Source organism: Platalea leucorodia (assembly GCF_965183815.1).
Source record: "Platalea leucorodia genome assembly, chromosome: 2".
Taxonomy (NCBI): Eukaryota; Metazoa; Chordata; class Aves; order Pelecaniformes; family Threskiornithidae; genus Platalea; species Platalea leucorodia.
In genome coordinates, this window is record NC_138824.1 from 20,210,885 (window position 1) to 20,233,112 (window position 22,228).

The window sequence follows — 22,228 nt, forward strand, 5'->3', positions numbered from 1 at the left end:
TGGTAGGTTCCACACGGAGTTTTAGGATTTTTTTCCCCTTGCTTATATCAAAGGCAACAACATTCTCATGCAGTTGAAGAGACTATGCTGGCTTGATTTCTCACCGATGACCTATGAAGGAAGAGACAGCATTTTTGCCTTATTTGTCAAGACATGAGAGCACTAAGTACTGGATTTAACAGCAAATTTGGGCATTTTATGGAAAGGAAATAATTCTATGCTGGTAATTTCATTAATGAGAGCTCTGTGTTTAAGCTCAAGGACTGGGACATGTTGTCTTCTGTCCAGAGCACAGTAAACACCAAAAAAATTCAGAACCTTATTATGCTTATCTTCCAGAACCTAAGCCCCATTCATGAACATGCAATTTACAGTGACTAGATGTCTGAAGGCATTGCTATTGAGTTTACAGAACAGTTAATTTGTAAATTATAACCAATATAAATTCCTCTTAGGAATGACAGGATTAAGTGAACACCCACTAGATGGTGTTCAGTTACTGTATGGCATGACCTGAGCTAGTTACAGCTCTAGCTCCTATTCACCTCTGCTTTGCAGCAGACTTTTCTTGAAGAAACAACAAATACATTTGTATAAGAGGACAAAAAGGGATGAAATCACCCTCTGTATTAGAAATTTGGAAATGCTTTAGTAAATTAATTACCACCTGTGTTGAATGTGGGTAAGTAGAACTTCTAAAACATATGACAAATCTAAACAAAAGAAAGTACACAGGATTGTTTTAGATCCACTTGCTAATATTCTATGGTTTTACTCAAGATACTTGTATTTTTGCAATTGGTGATATTATCCATCTGTTCTTCATCCTCCCAAGCTCTCCGGCCATCATCCATTGAAAGAAAAGGGTGAATAAATGCTCACCAAAGAAACACATCCATTTTGCAATTAGTTTTATTAAAAGGATGAACTGAATTACCGGATGTCTATTCTAACAGAACTTAATGCATCACTTTCTTTTTCAGCAGAATTGTAATAATTGCAACTAATTCCCATTAGTGATTAGTGAATCAGCATAAGGGAAAAAAAAAAAAAAGAATAAAAGTGCTATTTTAGGGGAAGAGACTTTTGGCATAGGTGCAGTACTGCAGCACTTAACTTCAGATATTTTAGATTCCTGGAGATTACAAGGATGACTAGTGATAAAGGGAATTGCTATTCAGAGCTGAATTAAGCTGATCCTGTCATGTCAGAATTTCCAGAAGGAACCTTTTCTCTTTACAGGGCTCTGAAGTGCAACCTTACATGAAAATTTTAGGAAGGCCATTTTAATGCAGATGACCCCAGTGATGACATTACTTTTTCCAACTGCCACCGTGAGAAGATAACGACATTCTAATGACCATGTTTGGGAATTTTCCTACAGAAGACTGCCTACTGCTTTGGGCATTTTACTGATCCTGCACAGCCCTACTTCATTATTTCCATAACTCTCCAGGTTCAGGCATTATTGCAATCTCTAGCTTTTCTTTCTTCCTTCCTTCCTTCCTTCCTTCTCATGCTTAATCAGAGTTCCTTTCAGTGGCTGACTTGCTTTCCTTCAGTTGATGGTCTACGTCATTCTTGCTTTTACCTTTAAATTAGCCAGGAATTTCTTTCTACTTCTAAGATTAGCTCATTCTGTTATTAGCACGTACAGAAGCTCTGAGCAAACCAGTATCAGCCCCTGCTGAGTCTGACTTGTTTATACATCATTAACATCTGTCACATAGCAATTAACAGATGTTTGGGAAGTTTTCCTACAGCAGGGGCTCCAAGGGTATGTAAGTGATAACAGAATGTTCCTGTATTTTAAGCTAAGAAAGGTTTATCCTATCTTTGCCACACAAAAAGACTACTGGAGCAATCTAGTTTTGGCTAGTTTCTGAGAGTATCAGAATGAACAAAGTTACATAAACCTAATTTGAAATGTTGCCTTTATTCAGGAGATAAGGTGGTAACGGAAAGAGAAGCAGAATCATTAAAAGTCTGAGAACTCCCCTAAAAGATCATAGAGAACTAAAGTAATAAGAAATCATAGAAGAGCTTAAAAACAGATGTTAATCGTGCCATATTACAGTGGCCAAAACAGTCTGGTTAATTTGCAAGTTAGAAAAAAATAAATGCTGCCAATAGTACATTTAATAATAAATTACTGACATGATGTCTGCCAGCCTTCCCTACTAGTAGAAAAGAAAGTCTTGTGCACCAACTGGAACACCTCTTCTGCTCTAAGGGGTGAACTTCGGAGACTGAACAAGAGAAGCAAATATAAGCCATCTCTTGACCCTGTAACTTCAAACTCCACACATTGTAAAGAAAAAAGTTTGGCAGAAAGAAAAAAAAAATCTAGACAAAGATCAATAGTCTCTTTCAAAAAAAATGAAGTTATTGTTTTCTAGAATTGTCTTATTTCCCCAGTGAAAAAAGCTTCCTCCCCTGAATTCAAATCATCTGATGAAGCAAACCTCAAAAAGACATTTGGCTTTACATTGAAACCATTAAAGAGCTTTAATTTTATATTCAGATTTTCTAAAGAATTCTGATCTTATTAAGCACCAGAGAAAACACCTTATTAGGTCCGTCACAACAGAAATAGAAATATTTGTTCAGTAAAGATAACGGAGGACACAAATCTAAAAGCATAAATACACTTTATATCAAAATTCCCACTAACATCTTCTCATTTAACTTGTATCAGCCTTCAGTATACTGGGCTTCTGTGACCGCTGCCTCTAATTATCCTTGCATGGTCTCCTTCCTGCCATACTCAGCTTCTCTGACAAAACTAATTGCTCCTCCAAGAGCAATCTTGGACTGAAAAAATGAGAAATTTTTCCTGTTCCTGTGCAAAGGTGTACATTACCTGGGGGCATCAAGCCCTTAACCTCCCAAAAGGATGTTCTTTGCCAGATCTCTCCTTTTTTGTCTTAATCACAATTCCGTGAGTACATTAAAACTTTCTTCACCTAAGAACACAGAAGATAATTTGCTCTACTGTACTACCCTCAGCCTAGCAGACACATGGAGCTACAAATGAGGACCAAAGCACCGACAGTGCTGGAAGCTGTTCTGCAGGTAGCAACTCTGAGTAAAGCACAGGCTAAACAAGTTTAAGTGTTTTGCTCTAGTGAGCATTGCTTTGTACCACTTTTCTCCTTGACTGAAGCTGCAGTTTGACAATTCAGATGTTTCAGCAACAGTATTAATTTTAAAACTTCCTGACTTCAATCCTTGTTCCATCCCTTAGGCCATAATGATTGCTAGCAGATTGTGCTGTGAGCCAGGGAATGAAGCTGGCTTTATAAAAAGAAATCAAATTCAGAAAAGCATGGAATAAAGCTACCTACATGAAGCTGTGGAACGGGTGGCCTCACCCAGCCAGAGGAGATAAAAATAAGCTTGGGTTTGCTTAACCCAACAAGACCAGCGCTGAGTGGTAATATAATTATCTATAATGCATCATGGGATTAAGATTGAAAAGAAAAAAAAAAACCCTATTTTAGGTAATGGGAAATGTTGGACAAGAGCAAGCAGGTTTAAACAGACTAGTGATTAATTTTAGGTTGGATATCAGAAGAGTTTTCAAGCAACACAGGAGATGCTGTTTCATCATCTTCCAATATAAGCAGTGGTTACAAATGATTTTAAATTGAGCATGAAAAATTTATAAAAGGTCTATATTTTAAGTTTTTAAACTGCTAAAATAGGAGCTGACTTTTAGTATATATGAGATAAATTTTGACATACTTGGCCATGAAATGCTAAAACCAAGTGCCATTATGTATCACCCTAACAGAAGATACAAATCCTTAAAAACACATTACAAGGTATTACGCGTTAACTTAGGTGAGATGTGGCAATAAATACAATTGTTCTTACAATGGTACAGCTAAGCAGATATCCTTTGTCCTCCTTACAGCAGTACTGGACATAAAGAATAGGGACTGTCCTCCTGAAATGAGTATTTATTTTAGCTGCAGAGGAAAGAGAATGAATTAAAATTTGAAGCAAATTTTAAGCAGGCTTTTTACAATTCTCAAAGTGAGTGCAAATTAAAACCAAACAATAGATGGCTTTCTTTTAGTGAAACAGTGAAGTCATTTTATGTTGCCCACTGTACTTCTAAATTGACCATACTGGTTTAAAAGCCCCTCTTACTTTTTCAACAGCAGAGACTGCCTTTACCACCATACACATCACAAAAATCGTTGCTCTTTTCTGCTAAATAGTTGCTCTCTTTTGCCAATTCGAACAAAGCCAGAGAAGCAGATGAAATTTTTGAACATTAGGTTTTATATTTTCTCCCAAGAAAAGGACAGCAAAAGAGAAGTGAGCTCTCACACTCCCTATCACTAAAAAATCCCCAGGGAAGAAATAATTGCTATGTCAGGGTGTGGGTGACTGTTCAGAAGTTGTCAGACACAGTAAATAAATACAGTCCCAATGGAAAAGCAGATGTCCATCCACATGAGACAAAATGACTAATTTTAGTATTCTCTATTATAAGAATCTGCTCTGTCAGGCTCACCACTGTTTGGATCCGGTCCACAGTTAAGAACAAACACATTTCGCTCTTCCCCAGGCAAAACAAAAAACAAAACCAAAAAACTTTTGGAGAGGAACAAAAAAAGACAAAAGTCGTCTGTTTTCTAGAACTGGCAGTTTCTCCGGTGGGATGCGTGACTGACCTGGAGCTTGCCAATACCAGTGCAGCAGCAAGACTCCACTGTCCCAGTGACTCCAGCAGTACCAGAGGTATTGGCGCAAAGGACATGAATTCAAGGCTTGAAAAGAGCGCTAGCACTTGGGAAAATGACCTGTGTCACACTGAAGGCTTCAAATGTCAGCTTTTCTGACAGAAAATGGAAGGAGTCTGGATGAAGTCAAACGGCAGCTGGCTTGGCCATGTTTTATATTCCAATTCCATACAAGGAGCCCATTTTAAAATTTTTATTAAGCCAGGTAGGATTGCAGCTCTCGGTGAACAAAGTCGCAGGATATTGGCATTTTCTGTATAGTGATAAGCTAACTAGAAAAACCAAGAATGGCCAATTAGGATGCATTTGGACCTAGTAATGATGCTGAACTACCTTCCATCTGGTAGGAACCAAGGCAGGATTTGTTGGAAAACAGAGTATCTTTTGTTAGCTATGGCTGAAAAATCCTTATGCTTTTTGGTGCACAAGCCTTTTCCATGCCTGAGAAGAAAGATACTTAACTGAAGATGTAGCCAGCAGAACAACCAGGTGCTCACCAGCATTATGGATGGTGGTGTGAGGATCAGAGCTCTCTGATGGACTGGACAATGTTGGATGATTGATTCGATTACTACAAGTTGGCTCTCGGCTGTATTCTCCTCTGCAGTAACGAAGCTGGTAAGCCCACGAGAGAGCACTGCCATGTAAGCAGGTGGCTCTAACAAGAGAAACCTGTATGTTTTACACATGGAAAAAAGTCTTTGAGCTCAGTATTTGCTTTTGTTTCACAGTAGATGAGAAAGGCTACTGAACACAATCTGTGCTATAACCCACTGCAGGTGCAGGGCTGGGGAGTAAAAAAAGAGAGCATAACCTGGGTAGTTTCTCCCTTAGGAAATCGATGCCAGTGTTTTCCAAACAGGGAGCAGTGGAACTTCTCAAAGGTCTCCCTGGAGACCCCAGCCGTTTGGCAAGTAAGGACAGCTGCTCTCATCTACCAAAGCAGGCTGCACACCTATGCTGCTATTATTGCCTAGAAGGAAAGTGATTGATACTCGCTGGTTCTACCTTAGATATTTAAAGAAACCCTATAATGTAACCTTTCTTATGAGAACATGCAGGGGGAAAAAAAATCAGTCTATATCAAGATTACGCAAAAAAGGACAAATCATATGACTAATATAATAAAAATTCAGCGTTGACCTAAGGAAAAGCACAGAACCATCAACACTGAAAGAGCTACAAGCAACAGAAAATGTGAGGCTAGAATGCATGCTATATTTTGGCAGGAGCCTGACCTGCACTCCTGGCACCTGCTATCCTCCACTGAGGGTCCGCCAGATCCCCATCAGTTCTAACTATCTGAATGCAACCCAAGGAATTTTAAAAACAGATTGTACTTCTTACGTACAAACCAATACCTGTCTGTGTTAAGGACATATGTTGCAAGAAATTAAAATACATTTAAGAGTGATAAAAATTCATTGAGTCTGATTTTCACGCTACATCTGTTAAGACTTAATTGTCAGTTAAGCAGGATGTTTCAGAACTGATTAAGTTCCACTGAATTTATTAAAAAAATAATACTGAAGTAGTCTGTCAAAAAGTATTCAGAACCCGTGGAAGAAAAAATTCCAGAGATATTTTCTGTGGTATGCCGACAGTATGTTACAAATGTAGTTGAAATAGTGTGTGGTGTTCTACAAAAATAAAAAACCTTTACAAATAGGAAAAATATTCAGAGACCAAGAATGATTGTACGAGTTCCTGAAATTTGCTCATATGCATAAAAAAAAGAAAAGTTACTTCTCTGTTAAGTATTTTAAATATCACAGTAGCATGTCACAAAACTGAAATACTTGACTAAAGCAGAAACTGTTTCAAGACTTCTGAAATTCTAAGGCAGCCGATGTTTATACAACAAGCAGACTCCTGTTATTAATAACCAGATCTTTCCATTACTTGTACTACAAGTATTCTGTATGCACACAATATATTTTCATTCATTTCAAGGAATCTGTTTTCCATTCAGATGCCATTAAATAACCAATAACTTTCACACTTTAAATAACAAAATCCTTCAAGATGCGTGTTGAGACCACTTGCCTCTTGCTCACCACTCTGCTGAAGCCTGACCAGTTTTATTATTGGTACTATTTTTGTGCCGAGTTTCAAAAAATTGCTTTCATTCATTAAGAGGTTGCAATATATCATCAACAGTTGATTTTCAGAAAGCTAAATAGCTAGTAATGTATTTTCAAAACATAACATCTTGCCAAAGTTTTTACCTAATCAGTAAGCACTGCAGTCAATTGAGATAAGAACTCTGATTCTGTGTCATTCTCCAGCTAGTCAGCAATGCCACAAAGGGAAAAATAAGAATTATTCACAACAAAGCCACGAGCTTATTATAGCCTTACTGTCATCTCATGCAGACATAATGACAAAAATACAAATGTATTTAATACAATGTCAGTATAATTTTAAGGATCAAAAATATATTTTCCTATTTGACCTTAGAAGGAATGTATCTCAAGTACCTTCAGCACTGTCTTGTAACATGGTTCAAGGCATGGAAATGGAACAGGGGAAAATAAAGGACACCTTCTCCCTGTGCAATGATATGCTAAAACCTGCTGCTTCTTAAGTGATTTTGCTCCATGGTTCCCCTTCCTCCGAACACCACTGCTCAGCCTTTCCTCCTGCTGCCCCATCCGACCATGCACACTTCCTCGCTGCTGCAGCTGCAGGGGCTACAGCGCGGGAAGCCAGCTCTCACCTGACACCTCTGCTCTAATCGCAGCACCTCTGGCATCTATTTTTCAGACTCTCAACCTAACAAGTTTTTCTGAAAAATGAGAGCAAACAAATAAGTCAGTGCAGTGGCCAGTGGTTAATACACCAAAAAAGCAGCCTGGCCAACAGACCAGATTTGACTGCTGTGAGGTGGAAGACCCTATTTCCCCTCAAGAATCCCATCTCCGATTCTGTTACGTAGTACCTCATGATGCAACTTCTACGAAATTGCATTAGTCTTTATTTTGATTTCACCATGAAGCTTATGTCCAGACATAAATACACATTATCAAGATGACAGGAATTTCTGCAGTATTTCTACTGTTTCCAAATAAATAACTGTTTCCCTTCAAATTAATTTTTAGATAAACCAATCCCATGAAAATCATCGGTGTTGCATCAAACAGCCTGTGTAACTAAGTTATCAGTGTTAACACACTATTGCTGAGGAGAAAAGAAGAAAAAAAACCACCTTATTTAGCTCATCTATTTATGAACAGTTGGCTGAGGTACAACATTTTATCCAAAACTATCTAGTATTTTATCCAGAACATCAATTTTAATGTTGTATTTGGACACTTAAGGAAAAGTAAAAGGCCGAATGTGTACAATATGTTACTTTAAGGACTTTCTTAGGGCTGTGGTAGGATTTCCTAATGCTGATTTGGTGATCAAAGATAGCTGAAGATGAAAAATTCACAGCATGGGCTGGTTACAGAAGCAGAAATTTTCAGCAATCTGCTTATCTTGGCTTATGTGTGCAAATTCCTCAATAGGAACATTACTTTCCTTCACTCATAACCCCACTTTAAGAAATGAATAAACGATGACTAAGAAGCTTTGGCTAGAAATGGCTGATTTTGTTTCATTTTTCTAAAACTCAGAAGAGATTCATATAATGACCTTAAACCATCATGCTGCTTCTTTGCCTTTGCTTTGCTTTACCTTCTTTCCATCTAGCGCTGGGCAAGGGGTCGTCTCTGTCCTTGCATATCCCAGCTTGCAGAGTTCTCTACTGTGTTTGGAGGATTTGAGCAACAACAGTCTACCAGTGCTAAAAAATACTAAATGCAGAGACAGAGAGAAAACGATCCCTTTGTTAACACATTAGAAATTCAGAAGAACTGAATTCATTTCCCAGCTGTACCAATGGCTCCCCATGTAACATTTCAATCCTCACTTCCCATATGGAGCTTCACCACTTACACAAGCTTAAATCTTAGTCTTTGACTCCGAATCCTAGGGTTTAGATCTGCATGACTCATATTGGTCTGATTAGTTACTGTATATGAAATTCAGGTCAACAGGAAGACACTGAAGTATAGGCATCTGAACTCCCACTAGAGGCAAAAACTCAAGGTCCAGAAAAAAAAAGACTGACTCAGCTTGTTCTGAAGTGCCCATCTACTGGCTGGTCCCTGTGGGCTCTCCAAACCCCACCCACTGCGCCACCACTGATCTCCACTAAGGACAACGGAGAACTCAATTTTCTAGCCATCGCAGCCTTGCACTGTGCCGTTTCCTCAGATTCATTCACAGTCATGACCACGCTGATGCTGTGACAACATGACGCCACCCATCATATCAAACCTGCAAACATACCACAACCTTGCGCCAAACATGTTTTCACAGAAAGCTTAACTAACTCAAACAACTTCTCCCAGCAAACTTACAACACACTAATACTCACTGACAGACAGGACTCTACTGTGGAAATAATGCCTCTGGCATGCTGGTGTTACAGAACACAGGAAAATCTTTTTTACTGCTGATAAAGGAGTGGTTTGGGATGTGAAGGTGCTATGATACATTAAATCTGGACTGCGTATATACAGAAGGATCAAGATCTTTATTTACCAAGTGTCAATCGTTATCAGACAAGCTAACCTGAACGTTTGTCTTCTACTTGAAAGAGGAAGATATTTCTGGAATAGAAGAATCTTTTCCAGAAAAATGAATATAAACACAGTCCAGATTTAATGTACTGCAAAATCTTCATTTTCTGAAGGATTCTTGTATCCGTAGTCCTTTTCAAAATTTAATACAGATTTTCTTATATGTTCTACAACAACAGCACACCAGAGATGATATTTCCATGCGAAGCTCTAACACAATATTGGCTGTATGATCTGGAATATGAACCTAAGTATGCACAACTATTTAAAACACAAGTTCTACAGGAAGCCGGAAGGGTCTTTTAAAAATACTCCTGCATTGCAATGAAAATTCAGTGTAAGTCAGCTGAGCTTTATCCTTCTTATACCTGTTATATTAAAAATGCTAGAATTTCTAATGCAACACAGCAAGTTCATATTATTCTTATTAGATATTACTAGGCATTGAGAAGTTTCTACATCACAATAAGTAGAGTAACAGAAAACACTTTTCCACTAAACTATCATTGCATCAGATATGACAGTTTACATGAACATCCCACAGATTACCCAGAAGAACTGGGCTGTTTTTGCAATGGTTTGCCACACATCCCTGTGGAAACATTGTTTTAACACGAGATTACATGGCATACAGCCATGAATCAAAAAACCCCAATGGTGCATTCAGTATGCGCTGCGTTAACTGGTGCAAAACACTGTTGCAGGTGTTTTGCACTGGCACAAATGCTGCACCACACTACTACGTCTCATTTACTGTTTGCCACTGCTTATGAAGAGGTGGCTGCTTCCCTCCATAAAATAACTAACGGTAATAGAATGAGGCAAATATTTACACAGGTAATCCAGTATGAAACACTGCATCTAAAAGCAAGCAAATTTTTTTGGACGGTGCCTTTCTTCCTTTATAGAGCTCTTTGCTTTGTCAATATGCAGAACAAAATAAGTCTGTCAGGAAACTCTGCATTTGTTATCAGCTCATTCTCCTTAGATGGCAGGACTGTAAATATTTTTCTTCATTATCACCCTGACAGTAAATAACTTTGCAGGTGTGATTTAATCAACGGGAATGCCATGATTTCACAATTTTTGGCCTACCTTAAAGAAAATGAGTAATAGAGAAACCCATGCACCAGGAAACGAATGAGCAGAACTAGTGAACTAAGGTCTATCAACCAGGGTTCAAGATCACTTGGGTTGGATGACAGTTGATATATTTGCACTACAGTTCATCTGTTTTCTTATCTGGGAAAGTGTTCTATAATAAATCATAATTTATTGCATGTTTTGCAACCTTGTCAAAGGGCACACCTAGGATTTTTCCTTCAGTAATAAATTCCACCCAACTGTGTACAGGAATTCACTTGACAATCTGGACATAGCTAAAATATTTTGGTATTTTCTAACGTCAGCACTTTTGATCTAGCACCAACAACTGATCTGGTTTACACAACACCACAGTTACTTTCTTCTAAATTTCATTATGCTTAAAAACTAACACGAGATTTCAAAGTAATTCTCCAATGACAATCACCAGTGAGCAAAAAAACCCCAAGGCTGTTGGACAAGGACCCCTATTCCCAACCCATAACTGCTTCTCGTCCTCTCTTTTCGCTTGCCTTTTCCCCTTTGGGAGTGTTTATCTCTGAATAGGAACAAAGCAACAGAATGTTGTGATCAACCTCAGCAATACTTCTTGGTGTACGCAGCTAAATTGCTCGTGAGGCTGGTTATATGTTCCTGCCTATTATCTGTTAAAAAGACAGCAGAAACAAAACTTTAGAACAGCCCTAAGCCTTCCATATTATTATACACAGCAACCAATTGGCAAACTCCAAGCATATATTTATGAAGATGAATGGTTACTGCCAGGGTCCTTCACATTTTTCAGAGAGGTTGTTTTTTTTTTTTTTTCATTAGTGATTAATCAAAAATAGGTAGAGAATAACCAAATCATTACAGCTTTAAGTTCAGCATTATAAGACTCATCATTTGTATGCAGTATCACATGTTAAAATTGCATCTCAGTATGCCAGTAAGTGAAGGGCTTTCTAGGATTAGTGGTGGCATGCCTGTTTTCCTTTCTAAAATCCCTGTTCAAGGTGAAAGAGAATTAATTTTATGATATAAGCAGAAAGTTTCCAAAAATAATTGCTGCTTTGCTATGAAGTTCACCATCTTGACCTACTCTGAATATACCTGGACAGACACTTGAGATAGCTCTGTTTGTTTTCCTCATATGAAACTCTTCTAAACACAATGAACAAACCGCTGCCTTTAAAATACTTAAAACACCATATTTCTCTGCTAACAAATACTATGTCTGTTTGCAGTTACAAGAAAACCTAAAATCCCAAGCAATATGACTTGAAGAGAATTGCTCACCATTGTGTTTATGCTACTGGCCAAAGAACCCACATCAATGATGGTTAAAAAACGTTTAGGAGCATTAGATTCAAGCATTAACATTTTCCTATGAATTGTCTATGATGCTATTGTTGTAAGCCTGACCTCATTTTGAAATGCTAAATATGCATTAGTGCAAAGATTTTTTTTGTTCACGTGTTTCTTCTTGTCATTATTTTTCCTTTTCTGTTTAACACTGTTTCCTACTCATATTAGCAAAGTAACTGATATTAACTTGGCTGCATTACAAATAAATCTTATCCACATACCACTTCATTAAAAATCTGCACGTGTACTATTATAGTTGGAGCAACCAATTAATATGTATGAACTGCTAAGACTGAAAAACACTTATTTCTCTAACGTTGCTTTCACAGACAACTGTCTGAAACCCACACCTTCAAAACTGAAAATTTCAGTATTCATTGTCTTTCAGTGTTTCAGGCCGGAAAACTTGAAAGAAAATCCCTTCTAGGTTTTTAACTTAATGACCTAAGTTTTGAAGGGGAAAGAACTGTTTCTGTTAGCCATATATTAAAAAAAAAAAAAAAAAGTTATTTTGAGAGTCTCCATGACCATCAAGGTCATAAAGTCCTTCTAAGGATTTATATTCAGCTTTGTATAATATTAGAAGTTTTGTGTCAGCAGTGAAGCCATGTATCCTTATCACCTATAGATTTTTGGCAGACACAAGAAAACTTCTTTTATTACAGATTCTTGTGTCCTGTTCTTTGACCACTTGCAGCTCAGTAAACTCTGCTCTGCCCCAGGTTTCCCACAGGCTTGAATCAAAGTGCGTTCAGGTCTCCTTCTTCCTCCCTGTGTCTCAAGCGTTTCCACAATACCTTGAATTCCCTTCCGTATTTCCTGTTCAATACCCCCAAGTCACTTGGACACTCGCTGCTAGCTGGGCAGAGCGTCCCAGGCTATGAATGGCTTTTGCAAGACAACATGTTCCCCTGGTTAATATGTGCAGACTGCAGCAAACAGTGATTAAAGTTGGGATTTCCCCCTCTTTCCCTCAGCAGATGTACTAACAGTATTTGTCCTCTGAGTGATGATCCTCTCTGAAACTCGGAGAACTTTCTAAAGCAAAAAATTCTTGGGAAAGTTGCAAAAGCCAAATTTTTGGAGAAAAAACATATATAATTTAAAAAGATTACTGTAACGTGGAAATTACAGAAGATGATAGAAAGACAGATAAAAGAAGCTTAAGGAATGGGGCAGAGCTAATGAGGCCAGAAAACCAGAAGGAAAGCAGGACAACAACCTACGCACTTTTTATTTGTGTGTGGGTCCTATCTTCTCCTCAGAAAGCATGCTTTTAGAAGTACTTTTTTAAAAACATGCATACAATTTTGATTTGTTCTTAATTAGGTTTTGTATAAACCAGAGGAGATTTGAAACCAGAAACCTAGAGCTGAGCTCAATGCTTCATTACACTCATTCACGTCACTCTCATCACTGCCTCTTCCAAGAAAAAAGGTCACAGAGTACTTACTGGTGAAGTGGATAAATAGGTAACAGGGCCAGGAATGGTATGAACACTATTATATTACAGTCCTACTGTTTTCTGTGGAATGTAAGTAATTGAGGAACTACATACTGATCAGACATGCAAATTATGCAGAGATGTCATCATCAAGTCACCAGATTTCTAAATCATCAGCCTCACTTCGCTGGTGTAAAGGGTGGTGGTGCCTGTGAGACTCCATACGCACAACATTTATAAATTGGCTTCTGCTGATTTATGTCAGATAAAGGATCTTATCCAAGTGATTTGCAAATTACATCTTTAAGGGGACCTGCAAGTTTCTTTTCCTTCACAAATACAATGATGAGAGAACAACTTACGTTCAACTTGATCAAACACTACTGAGAACAAGAAATCTCTTGGTGTCATGTAATATTCTCCTTCATATTCCAATGATGCAAAATGCATGAAGCGATGCTTCCGAAGAGACAGTCTTTCGTCCCTTTCCTCATTAATGATGTCTTCCTTCTGAAACAGAAAAAAAAAAATCCATGCAAAAAGATGGTTGCATTTGTAGACCAACTCTGTAATTAGAAAGAATCCTCAATATTAACCTCAATATTTTGTGGGTAGCCACAAGAAGAGACTACCAGGAATTAAAGCTTTTATGGCACAGTCTTAATGAATGTCTTGCTTATATGACATTCAAAGTATTTTTTGGCTTCACTGAGAGCATGCCTTAACAACACAGCTGAGTCAAATTAATGGCTTGCTGTCACCAAAGGCTGCCCTTGCTTCCCACTCTCCTGCTCTTGGCCATATGGTCCTGCACCTCCTCATTTGCCAGCTCTGCTACTTGTTGGACCCTTGCTGAGCTACATTCAGCTCGCTCACTCAACAAAATCTAAACTGACCAAACAGCAAATAGTATTTTGCCAGGTTAGTGACTGGCTCATCAAAGGTTGAAATGTGCTCTGCATCCATGCAAATGATCCACTCCTGAAGTTAAGTATCAAGTTGTGGACCAACTCCTAAGATGGGAGAATAATGATGCTCTGGTTTTAAGTATGGGCCTATCTTTCAGAGAAGTTAGAAAAGCAATGAGAACACCAACAAAAGAGTCAGAGATCGTATCACCAAATCCAAAGATTCAGCTAGTCAAGCAAACAAAAAACTTCTGACTCCCCCCCGCCCTTAAATATTGACAGACTCATGATTGAAATCATACGAGTTGACAACACTCTGATGAGTAGTAACAGCACTTATTGGCAGCAAGAGAGGACACAGACACAGTGAAACCGAGACGTTTACATTTTAGGATTTCAGAGATAGTAAGTGACAACAGGAAAATGAGACACTCTAAAATTCAGAACACACTGTGTGTGTTTGAACATTAACCACGGAACAATTTTTCCACCAGCAGCATCACTCAATTTTAGGACTGTTCAAAGATGTGAGAAAGTGAAGGAAAAGCAAGAAAATCCAAGGCTAAGTACCAAGATCCCAGCTTGAACATACTTGAAACAAGTCAGTAAACAGCAAGACAGATCTGCAGCTGGGTCAGTGCCCATGGCATTACTCGGCAGGTGATGCAGATGAGTGGGTACCGCTTAGGGCATGGTCTACCAAGGTGCTGCATCACATCTTCCAGCAAACAATCACTATTCATTTATGCAGTTTTCAGTTTCTGGATCACTCCCATGGACTGCTTGGCATTTGAGCAGTCCAGTATAGCGCTGGTGTATGCTGCATTTTGCAAATTGGGTTACTCCTGAGACAGGGCAGTGTAAGCGGCTCCTGGTTACACTCAGACCAGCTGCAGGTGCAGCAAAGGTCTCACCAGTTGGTGTTAAAACACAAGGTCTGCTGTGCTGAGTGTGTTCATGGGGCCAACTGTGGGACACAGACAGGCAGACAGTACGAGAATGGAGGAGGGGGGAGACCAGCGGGAACACCTCGCTTGGTTTTGCTGAAGTCAGCACTGGTTATAGCGACAGGCAAGGTAACAGGCACCCAGTTGCACGGGAGGTTGTTACGAAAACCTGGAACGTTCACGGATAATTGCAAATTGCATAGCAGTCAATGGGGTGCCTGTGTGTTTGTGTGCACACAGCCAGGGACTGGGCAAGCGAGAAGGGAATGGGACTCTGAACCACTTAAAAGCTGTGATCAGATTTCTGACACTTTAGTTTTAACTTGCTGTTCCTCCAGGATGGGGACTGCTAATTCAGTCTCCTCTGCTGAGTTCAAACAATTGCAGAAACAAGCGCTAGCAGTTGCATTTCCTCCACCCAGCTGACAACATGCCAGGACTTTGGTATGAAGTGGCAAAGACAGCAGGGGAGCTAGCTGATACGTGAACATACAAGCTGTTTTGAGACGATAGCTTCTAGCTCTCAGACAGGGCTATGAAGTTAAAATAAAAAACATTAGGTTTAGTGTCAGGCATATGAGGTAGAAGAAAGAGATGGAGGACTGATATTGATACAGCCAGCTCCACATAATGTGACTCAGTGTGGTCTGACAGTAATGACCAACTCCTTCGAAGTGAAGCACACTGGGAACAGGAGGATGGGCCTCAAGCCAATAACCAGTCCATCGAAGAAAGCGTGAAAAAACAGTTCAGTGGACGATGAGACATCAGAAAGAGGATGAAACGCTTCAACTTTGTGTCATTGGGTTTCCTTTTCCTCTACCCACCATGGTCCCTAATTGGATATAGGGACCATATGTTTGTACAATTTGGGGATCTCAAGACAAGGGGTACAACTGGCAAATGTACAGCCATAGCTTGGATACAATTATTACCATCATATATATTATATTATACTTATAGTTGTAAATAGAAGGCTGCAACTTGCCATTTAATCCCACACCTTGCACCTTTGTATTAGCATTAAGCACTTGTTAAAATACTTCACTGAATGATACAAGCACCTTGTTATAGTCAATTTTAGTTTCCCCTTGTAGCATGTTTGCTTCCCTCAAACCTTGGGTTTTGATGAAGGCAGTGGGGAGGGGACCAACAAGAAAAACCCAAAATACTCAGAATTAAAACAGTCATATTCTGATATGCAAGGAGAATGAGGGCTACTTCTAAGTATCTGAAGCCAAGGTTTGCTTTGTTTTAGATACGACCATTTCATATCAACATCACTGCTTTAAGCTTCTTAGATGCCATGGAGCTTCATCATGGTCTACAAGACAAGCTGCACTGCTGCTGTTCTATCATTCAGATCTGTATGTTCTCGAAAACACTGTTTAAAAATAAATCTAATGTAATGAGAACTTTAGCTTTATTCTTTTTAAAACTTTGGGGGACAAATGACTCTATAATTCCATAGTTAACAAGATTCAACAAACATTGCAGATATCAAATGTATAGTTCATAGTTGCTGGGTATTAACATGCAGCATTCTTACTAAAATCATCTCTTTCACATAGTAACATGAGCAATTTTTGCCTGATGGCAAATTAAAAAAAAAAAATGGAAAATTGCTTCACAGTTGTTCTATAACTAAACTTATGGAATGAAAAGCAATCTTTCTGCACAAATACAAACCAAAAAAGTTTAGACAAGAAGAGCTAATCCTACTTCTTCAAACCAACTGGATTTTCAAGTTTCTTAAGTCTTGCAGTATTTGTCTGAATTCTACCTAAAGCTAAACTTGTTAGTGATATCACAGCACTGAATTTCAGCAATCCACAATTTTAACTAAAATAGATAGGTACAAGTTCACATATTAACTCTGAAGAGTGCCTTGTGTTTGGAAGAAAACGTATTCCCATCAGAATTACAATAATGCGTAGACTAGAGATTCATTGACCCCCTTTCTTTTCATGAAACAAGCATCCCTCATTTGCAAAACAGCCTTGGGAACATTGGTCATTTCTTATGAAAGTCAACTTCAAATACTAGCACAAATGAGATAAGCAAACCTTATGGGATGAAATGCATCAACTGCGCCATCTCCTACTTTGTTTTCAAAGCTTTTGCAAAACTCCTGACATCCTGTCACTATATGAGAAGCTCAGCATCTGCTAAAAGCACTCTGACCCCTCTGGACACCAGCACGAGCTCAGCACGAGCTACGCTAGAGCTCAACTGCTCATGTGTAACTGCTTACTAATTCTGAACAGCATGTGGCCCTCAGACTGAGACTTCATGGCACTCCAATGGCAGTAAAACAATTTATACCAGCTACAAAGCTGACCCGCCACCTTTATGATGACAAGGTATCTTTATTTCTGCCTTCCCCCCACGTTTTAGTACAGTTACTGTGACAGCATACTCCAAGGATGTTAAGGGAAAAAAAAAAAAAAAAGACTGTGCAACAATCAGGAGTGCAGAAGCATAATTGCAAACATTTTGCTTTCGTATTATGTCATATCCCATTATTTTGCACTTTAATTTATGAAGGAGCACAAGGCAGACCTCAGTGAAGGTCTGGGAGAGAAACACATACAGAAAAAATAAAAAAAATATTTCAAAAACGCTGAATAAGTTTTACCCCCCTCTACAGCTATGAGAATAAAGACTGACATTTTCACAAGTGACTCTGCAATCTGCATAAAACCTAAGAAGAAAATAACCTGCAAGTTTTTATTAAGATCCTTTTTACTACAGAACATCTGGAAGCTGATGGAACCGGGCGTTTTCAACCGGGAGAAGAGAAAGCTTCAGGGGGACCTAATAGCAACCCCCCAGTGCCTATGCAGAAGTTCTCAAGATGACTGAGCTGGGCTTTCCAGTGGAGCTTCATACAGCTGTACCATCAGCACCTCCATTAAACGTGGTTAATCCAGGCCCCCTTTATAACAAGTGGCGAGAAAGGCAGTTCTGGAGTGCAATTACAGGGACTTTTTTTAGCTGTCTGGACAGACCAGAAGATGTAGGGAGGGATCAAGCACCACAAAAAAAGTTGATCTTCCTTCCCACCAAACACATTTGCACAATTTTATTGCATGAGAGACTGAAAATCTGGGCAAATGTATCGGAAGGTGGAAGCTCAGAGGAGAAGAGGTGGCAGCAGGGGTGTTACACACTTCAGCTAGAATAGAAAGTGTGTGAGGAATATGGAGATTTTTATTGTCCAGTGTGAAGGAACAGCGGTCACATAACCAAACAGCACATCATGATGATGCAAGGCCTTTTAATTGCCATCTTCCTCACAGTGTTTTCCAAAACCAACAATAATGTTCAAATTGGTTTAATACCAATTAAGGACTTGAACCTGCTACAGTTCGCAGGAGACGCTAGAAATGCACAATCAAGTTGTAATGACATCGAAAAAATGATGACTCTTTAGGTGTAAGCTATATAATTTACAATTTGTCAAAAATATTCAATACGATTATTACCACAATTTTAATTAAATTGAATGTAGCTGGATGTTTGCCCTTTAAAGATCAGTACTGATGATTTTATTCTTACTGTTCTTAATTTCTTCCTTAAACATACTGCCAGCATTTAATTAAAGCTTTGAGGGACGTCTTTCTCATATTTTGGTCATCACACTTTCATTAGCCACACTGCCAACTTCGACCCTCATACTGCGTCAGTTCTTCTCCGTTTCACCACACAAAACCACTCTCATAACTTAAATAAACAATATGAGCATAACACTTTACTATGATTATTCTCCAAATCAAAATAATGATTTCAGAAGGTGTTCTGGAGCACAATTACCAAGCTCTTTTCTTTAACTGTATCACTTCTTTCCACCAAATTATTTGCTGTTTCTGGACTCCTATTGCCAGTGATCAAGTTATTCCTGAAACTGTGGTTTAGGACAGTCCCTAATCCTGAGCAAAAGCAGATCTACTGTCTCCGAAAAGGGGCCACGGGCATCCTGAAGTAGGTACAGGCCATGTCATGTGGCTAAGCATAAAATGCAGACAAGTTTACAATAGCAGCTTACATGTACTTTTAAAAGCTGTATCCCCCTCCTTCACCGTTGTTCTCTTCACCAATACGTATCTCTCCATGTCTTCAGCAAGCAGGGATGCCGGACCCGCTGAAGACAGCTGGTAAAGGATGGAAATACATGGGAAGAAGTAGAGCGCTATGGATTTTTGAAAAAAAGATTAGAAGCATAACTCTCATTTGCTCTGAGAAGGGATAAATGACCAAATAACTATTCTAATCACTATTCCAAACACCTAACCAAAGATTGAATAAAAATTATGTTTTGAAGAAAAGGCTGATTCAATCACTTAATTTTAAGATTGATCTTCCTTTAAAGTACCATTCTAAAGCATGCATAGGGGAGCAAGTGCTCTCTCAACAATTCAGTATCCTTCCCACTTCAATTAAGTCCTGAGTAATTTCCAAGTACTTTTTCCTGAGTCATCCAAGAAGTGCTTCAGATAAAAAAGATTTGACATTCCTGACGTTTCTACAAACACTGTCAAAGCTCATTTTGCTCATAAAAATGCATGTACAGGGCAAAAAGCAGAGTTTTCCTCTTTAATTCTATTCCACAAAATGAGTTTCAAGTAAAGACAGGTATACTGTAGGGAACAATTACATATTTAAGGCTGGACTTCAGATATTAAGGTATCTGTAATCTAACACCTCAGCAGTTTCCAACAGTGCACACTCAAAGCAAGCAGGACACAAAAATTCAAATTTACTGTGAGGCAATGGGTGAGAAGAATCTATTACTATTGCTTGCACAAGATTCTTGTAAGCATAATTTAAAATGACTCTGAGATTGACTTGGGTTTATTTTTGTCTTTAACAGTGCCATATAAGAAGAAATCAAACCAGAAAGAGCTATGCTGTGTTAACGTTAAGGCTCGGGCTGAAATTCCATCCTTAACTTGTTCTATTGTGTGTGGGTACAGCCAGGGCTTCAAACACTGGGTGTTCCCACATACTCCAAAGCACCCCTGCACAACCAAGTGAATTAAGAACGAAGTTTCAGCTTTAACTTGGAATTTAGTTGCCTTTGTGGTTTTATGTCAAGCCTCCAATGCCAATTTGAGCATGTCCATGGTAAAGCTATGATAGTTGATGGTAAATTAGAATTGAATGACATAAAAAGGGCTCTAGAAGGATGCAAGTGTTTTCCTCTGCAGTTGACGTGGCAAGGGATTAGCAGCTGACCAGCCACTGGCGTCTGCAAGCATTACGGAAGACTATGGTTTCTTTCTTGGCTTCCTGCACTGGAAATGCCTAAGGGCAACAACATTACTTCTTACAATTAATTTTCAGATTGATGTAACGAATCTGTTTATCAGTCTCTTCATTTAGGATGCTGATAAGGAATTCACGGTGTTCAATTTTTGGCTTTGATTTTTTTCTTTTTTGTATGAAAAATAGCAAGCTTAAGTCAAGTAAAAACCTTATATTTACTGTATCTTTGAACTTTTTTTTTAAAAAAATACATTAAATAAAAATGAAGTGTTACATAAATAAAACCTTGATAACCCTTACCTGTGATTTTTTTTTTGTACACTGCTGATCACTGTGATGTGATTTTGGTAACACTGCTAAGCAAATTCTGCATCCATTCAAAACGTAAGTACTTGTGTACAAACTCGAATATTTGCAGCTGATTATGAGTCAGAAATGACTTAAAATAAGCATATACACTTATCTCTCCCTTAAATTTAAAATTATGCCTTCCACTTTCTTTCATTTTACTTTTTCTCCCTTTGCACAGAATTTGGGGGTTTGATATGCCTCAACCTTTTATATGTTTTCCATCTTAATTTTTTCTGCTTATAAAATAGTCTACATTCTCCAGTTAATTTTTCCCAATGTAATTTTTCTTTCTTCACTCTACTCCTTTCCACATAATTTACTTATTTTGCCTCTTTGTATCCTTTCATTGCCTTTCTTTCATCCATCATCTAGACACCTTCTTCAACTTTCCCTTGGAAAAAAAATTAAGCTATAAAACTTTTTTTTTCCCCACCTCTGAAAAGAGGGATCAATGCTTTTTTTTTTCCTTCCCTGATCTGGAAGAGTTAACTTGCACCACTCATTTTACCTGCTACAAGGATAACTAAACCAATGTGTGTAATTAAAATCCAGTTGGTGCCAGCAGGCTCTCTGGGAGCCTTAGGTTTGGATCCATTAATTCACACTAGATCTACAGATGGATTTAGCAACTCTATCAAATTTCTGTAAGACTGATGAAAACTTTTCAGTTAACTTGTGTCATTATTATATCTCAATTTCAACTCAATCCAATTTGAAATGATCAAAATAACAGAAAATGTAACTTAACCTCAAACCCTGCTGCACATGTTAACATACCCAGCATGCATGCTGAATGCACAGAGGATAATGCTTGGAGCTCAAGGTTTGAAAGTTTCATATGATGCAATAATTTACAGATGAAAAAGGGTTTTGACAAGAAGTCCATTTAATAGAAATATATGACTTATAGAAAGCTCAAGATTGTAATATTTAAGAAAGCTTGTATAAGTATTTACAAAAGTAGCTTGTGCTTTCACAATAAAGAACTTCAGCCATGTATTACACAGTCTTGATCAAACGCACTAGTTACCAAAACCAACATCAAGCTGAAGACATAAGATCAGAAGCAAAATGTTCTTATGAAGTGATTTGATCTGCATTATTTTTTTCATCATTTTATTTTTTGACCTTGCAGATCAAACTGCAAGCCTGGACATAAAGTAAGCCAAGAAAGAAGGGGGAAAAAACCTACTGATTTCTGTTTGGAAATAAGTTCTAAGTATTTGAAGGACTGTTTAGCAATGCAAAACTAAACAAACTAGGTTACTAAAAGCTCTAACAGCCTTGAAATCCCTAAATATGAAACAGACAAAAGATTAAAATGCCTTTTCAGAAGTTACTTCTGAGACAGAACAGACTGTTAAAAGAAGGACAAGCGGAGAATGAGAATGCACTAGCCTTATGTCTGACTGCTCTTAACGCTGCTGAATATAAATACTCCAAAATTAGACGAAGCCCTTTCTATGCGCTA

At 38.3% G+C, this 22,228-nt stretch overlaps 1 protein-coding gene across 1 annotated transcript in view; it reads right to left on the reverse strand.

The window, feature by feature from the left end:
• Positions 1 to 22,228, reverse strand: part of MICU2 (mitochondrial calcium uptake 2) — a gene marked incomplete at its 5' end in the record, with an annotated part of 156,705 nt that overhangs the window by 57,427 nt on the left and 77,050 nt on the right. Inside the window, one exon of the mRNA XM_082304647.1 lies at positions 13,646 to 13,793. Within this exon, the coding sequence (XP_082160773.1) occupies positions 13,646 to 13,793 (148 nt within the window). The remainder of the gene's footprint in view (positions 1 to 13,645; positions 13,794 to 22,228) is intronic.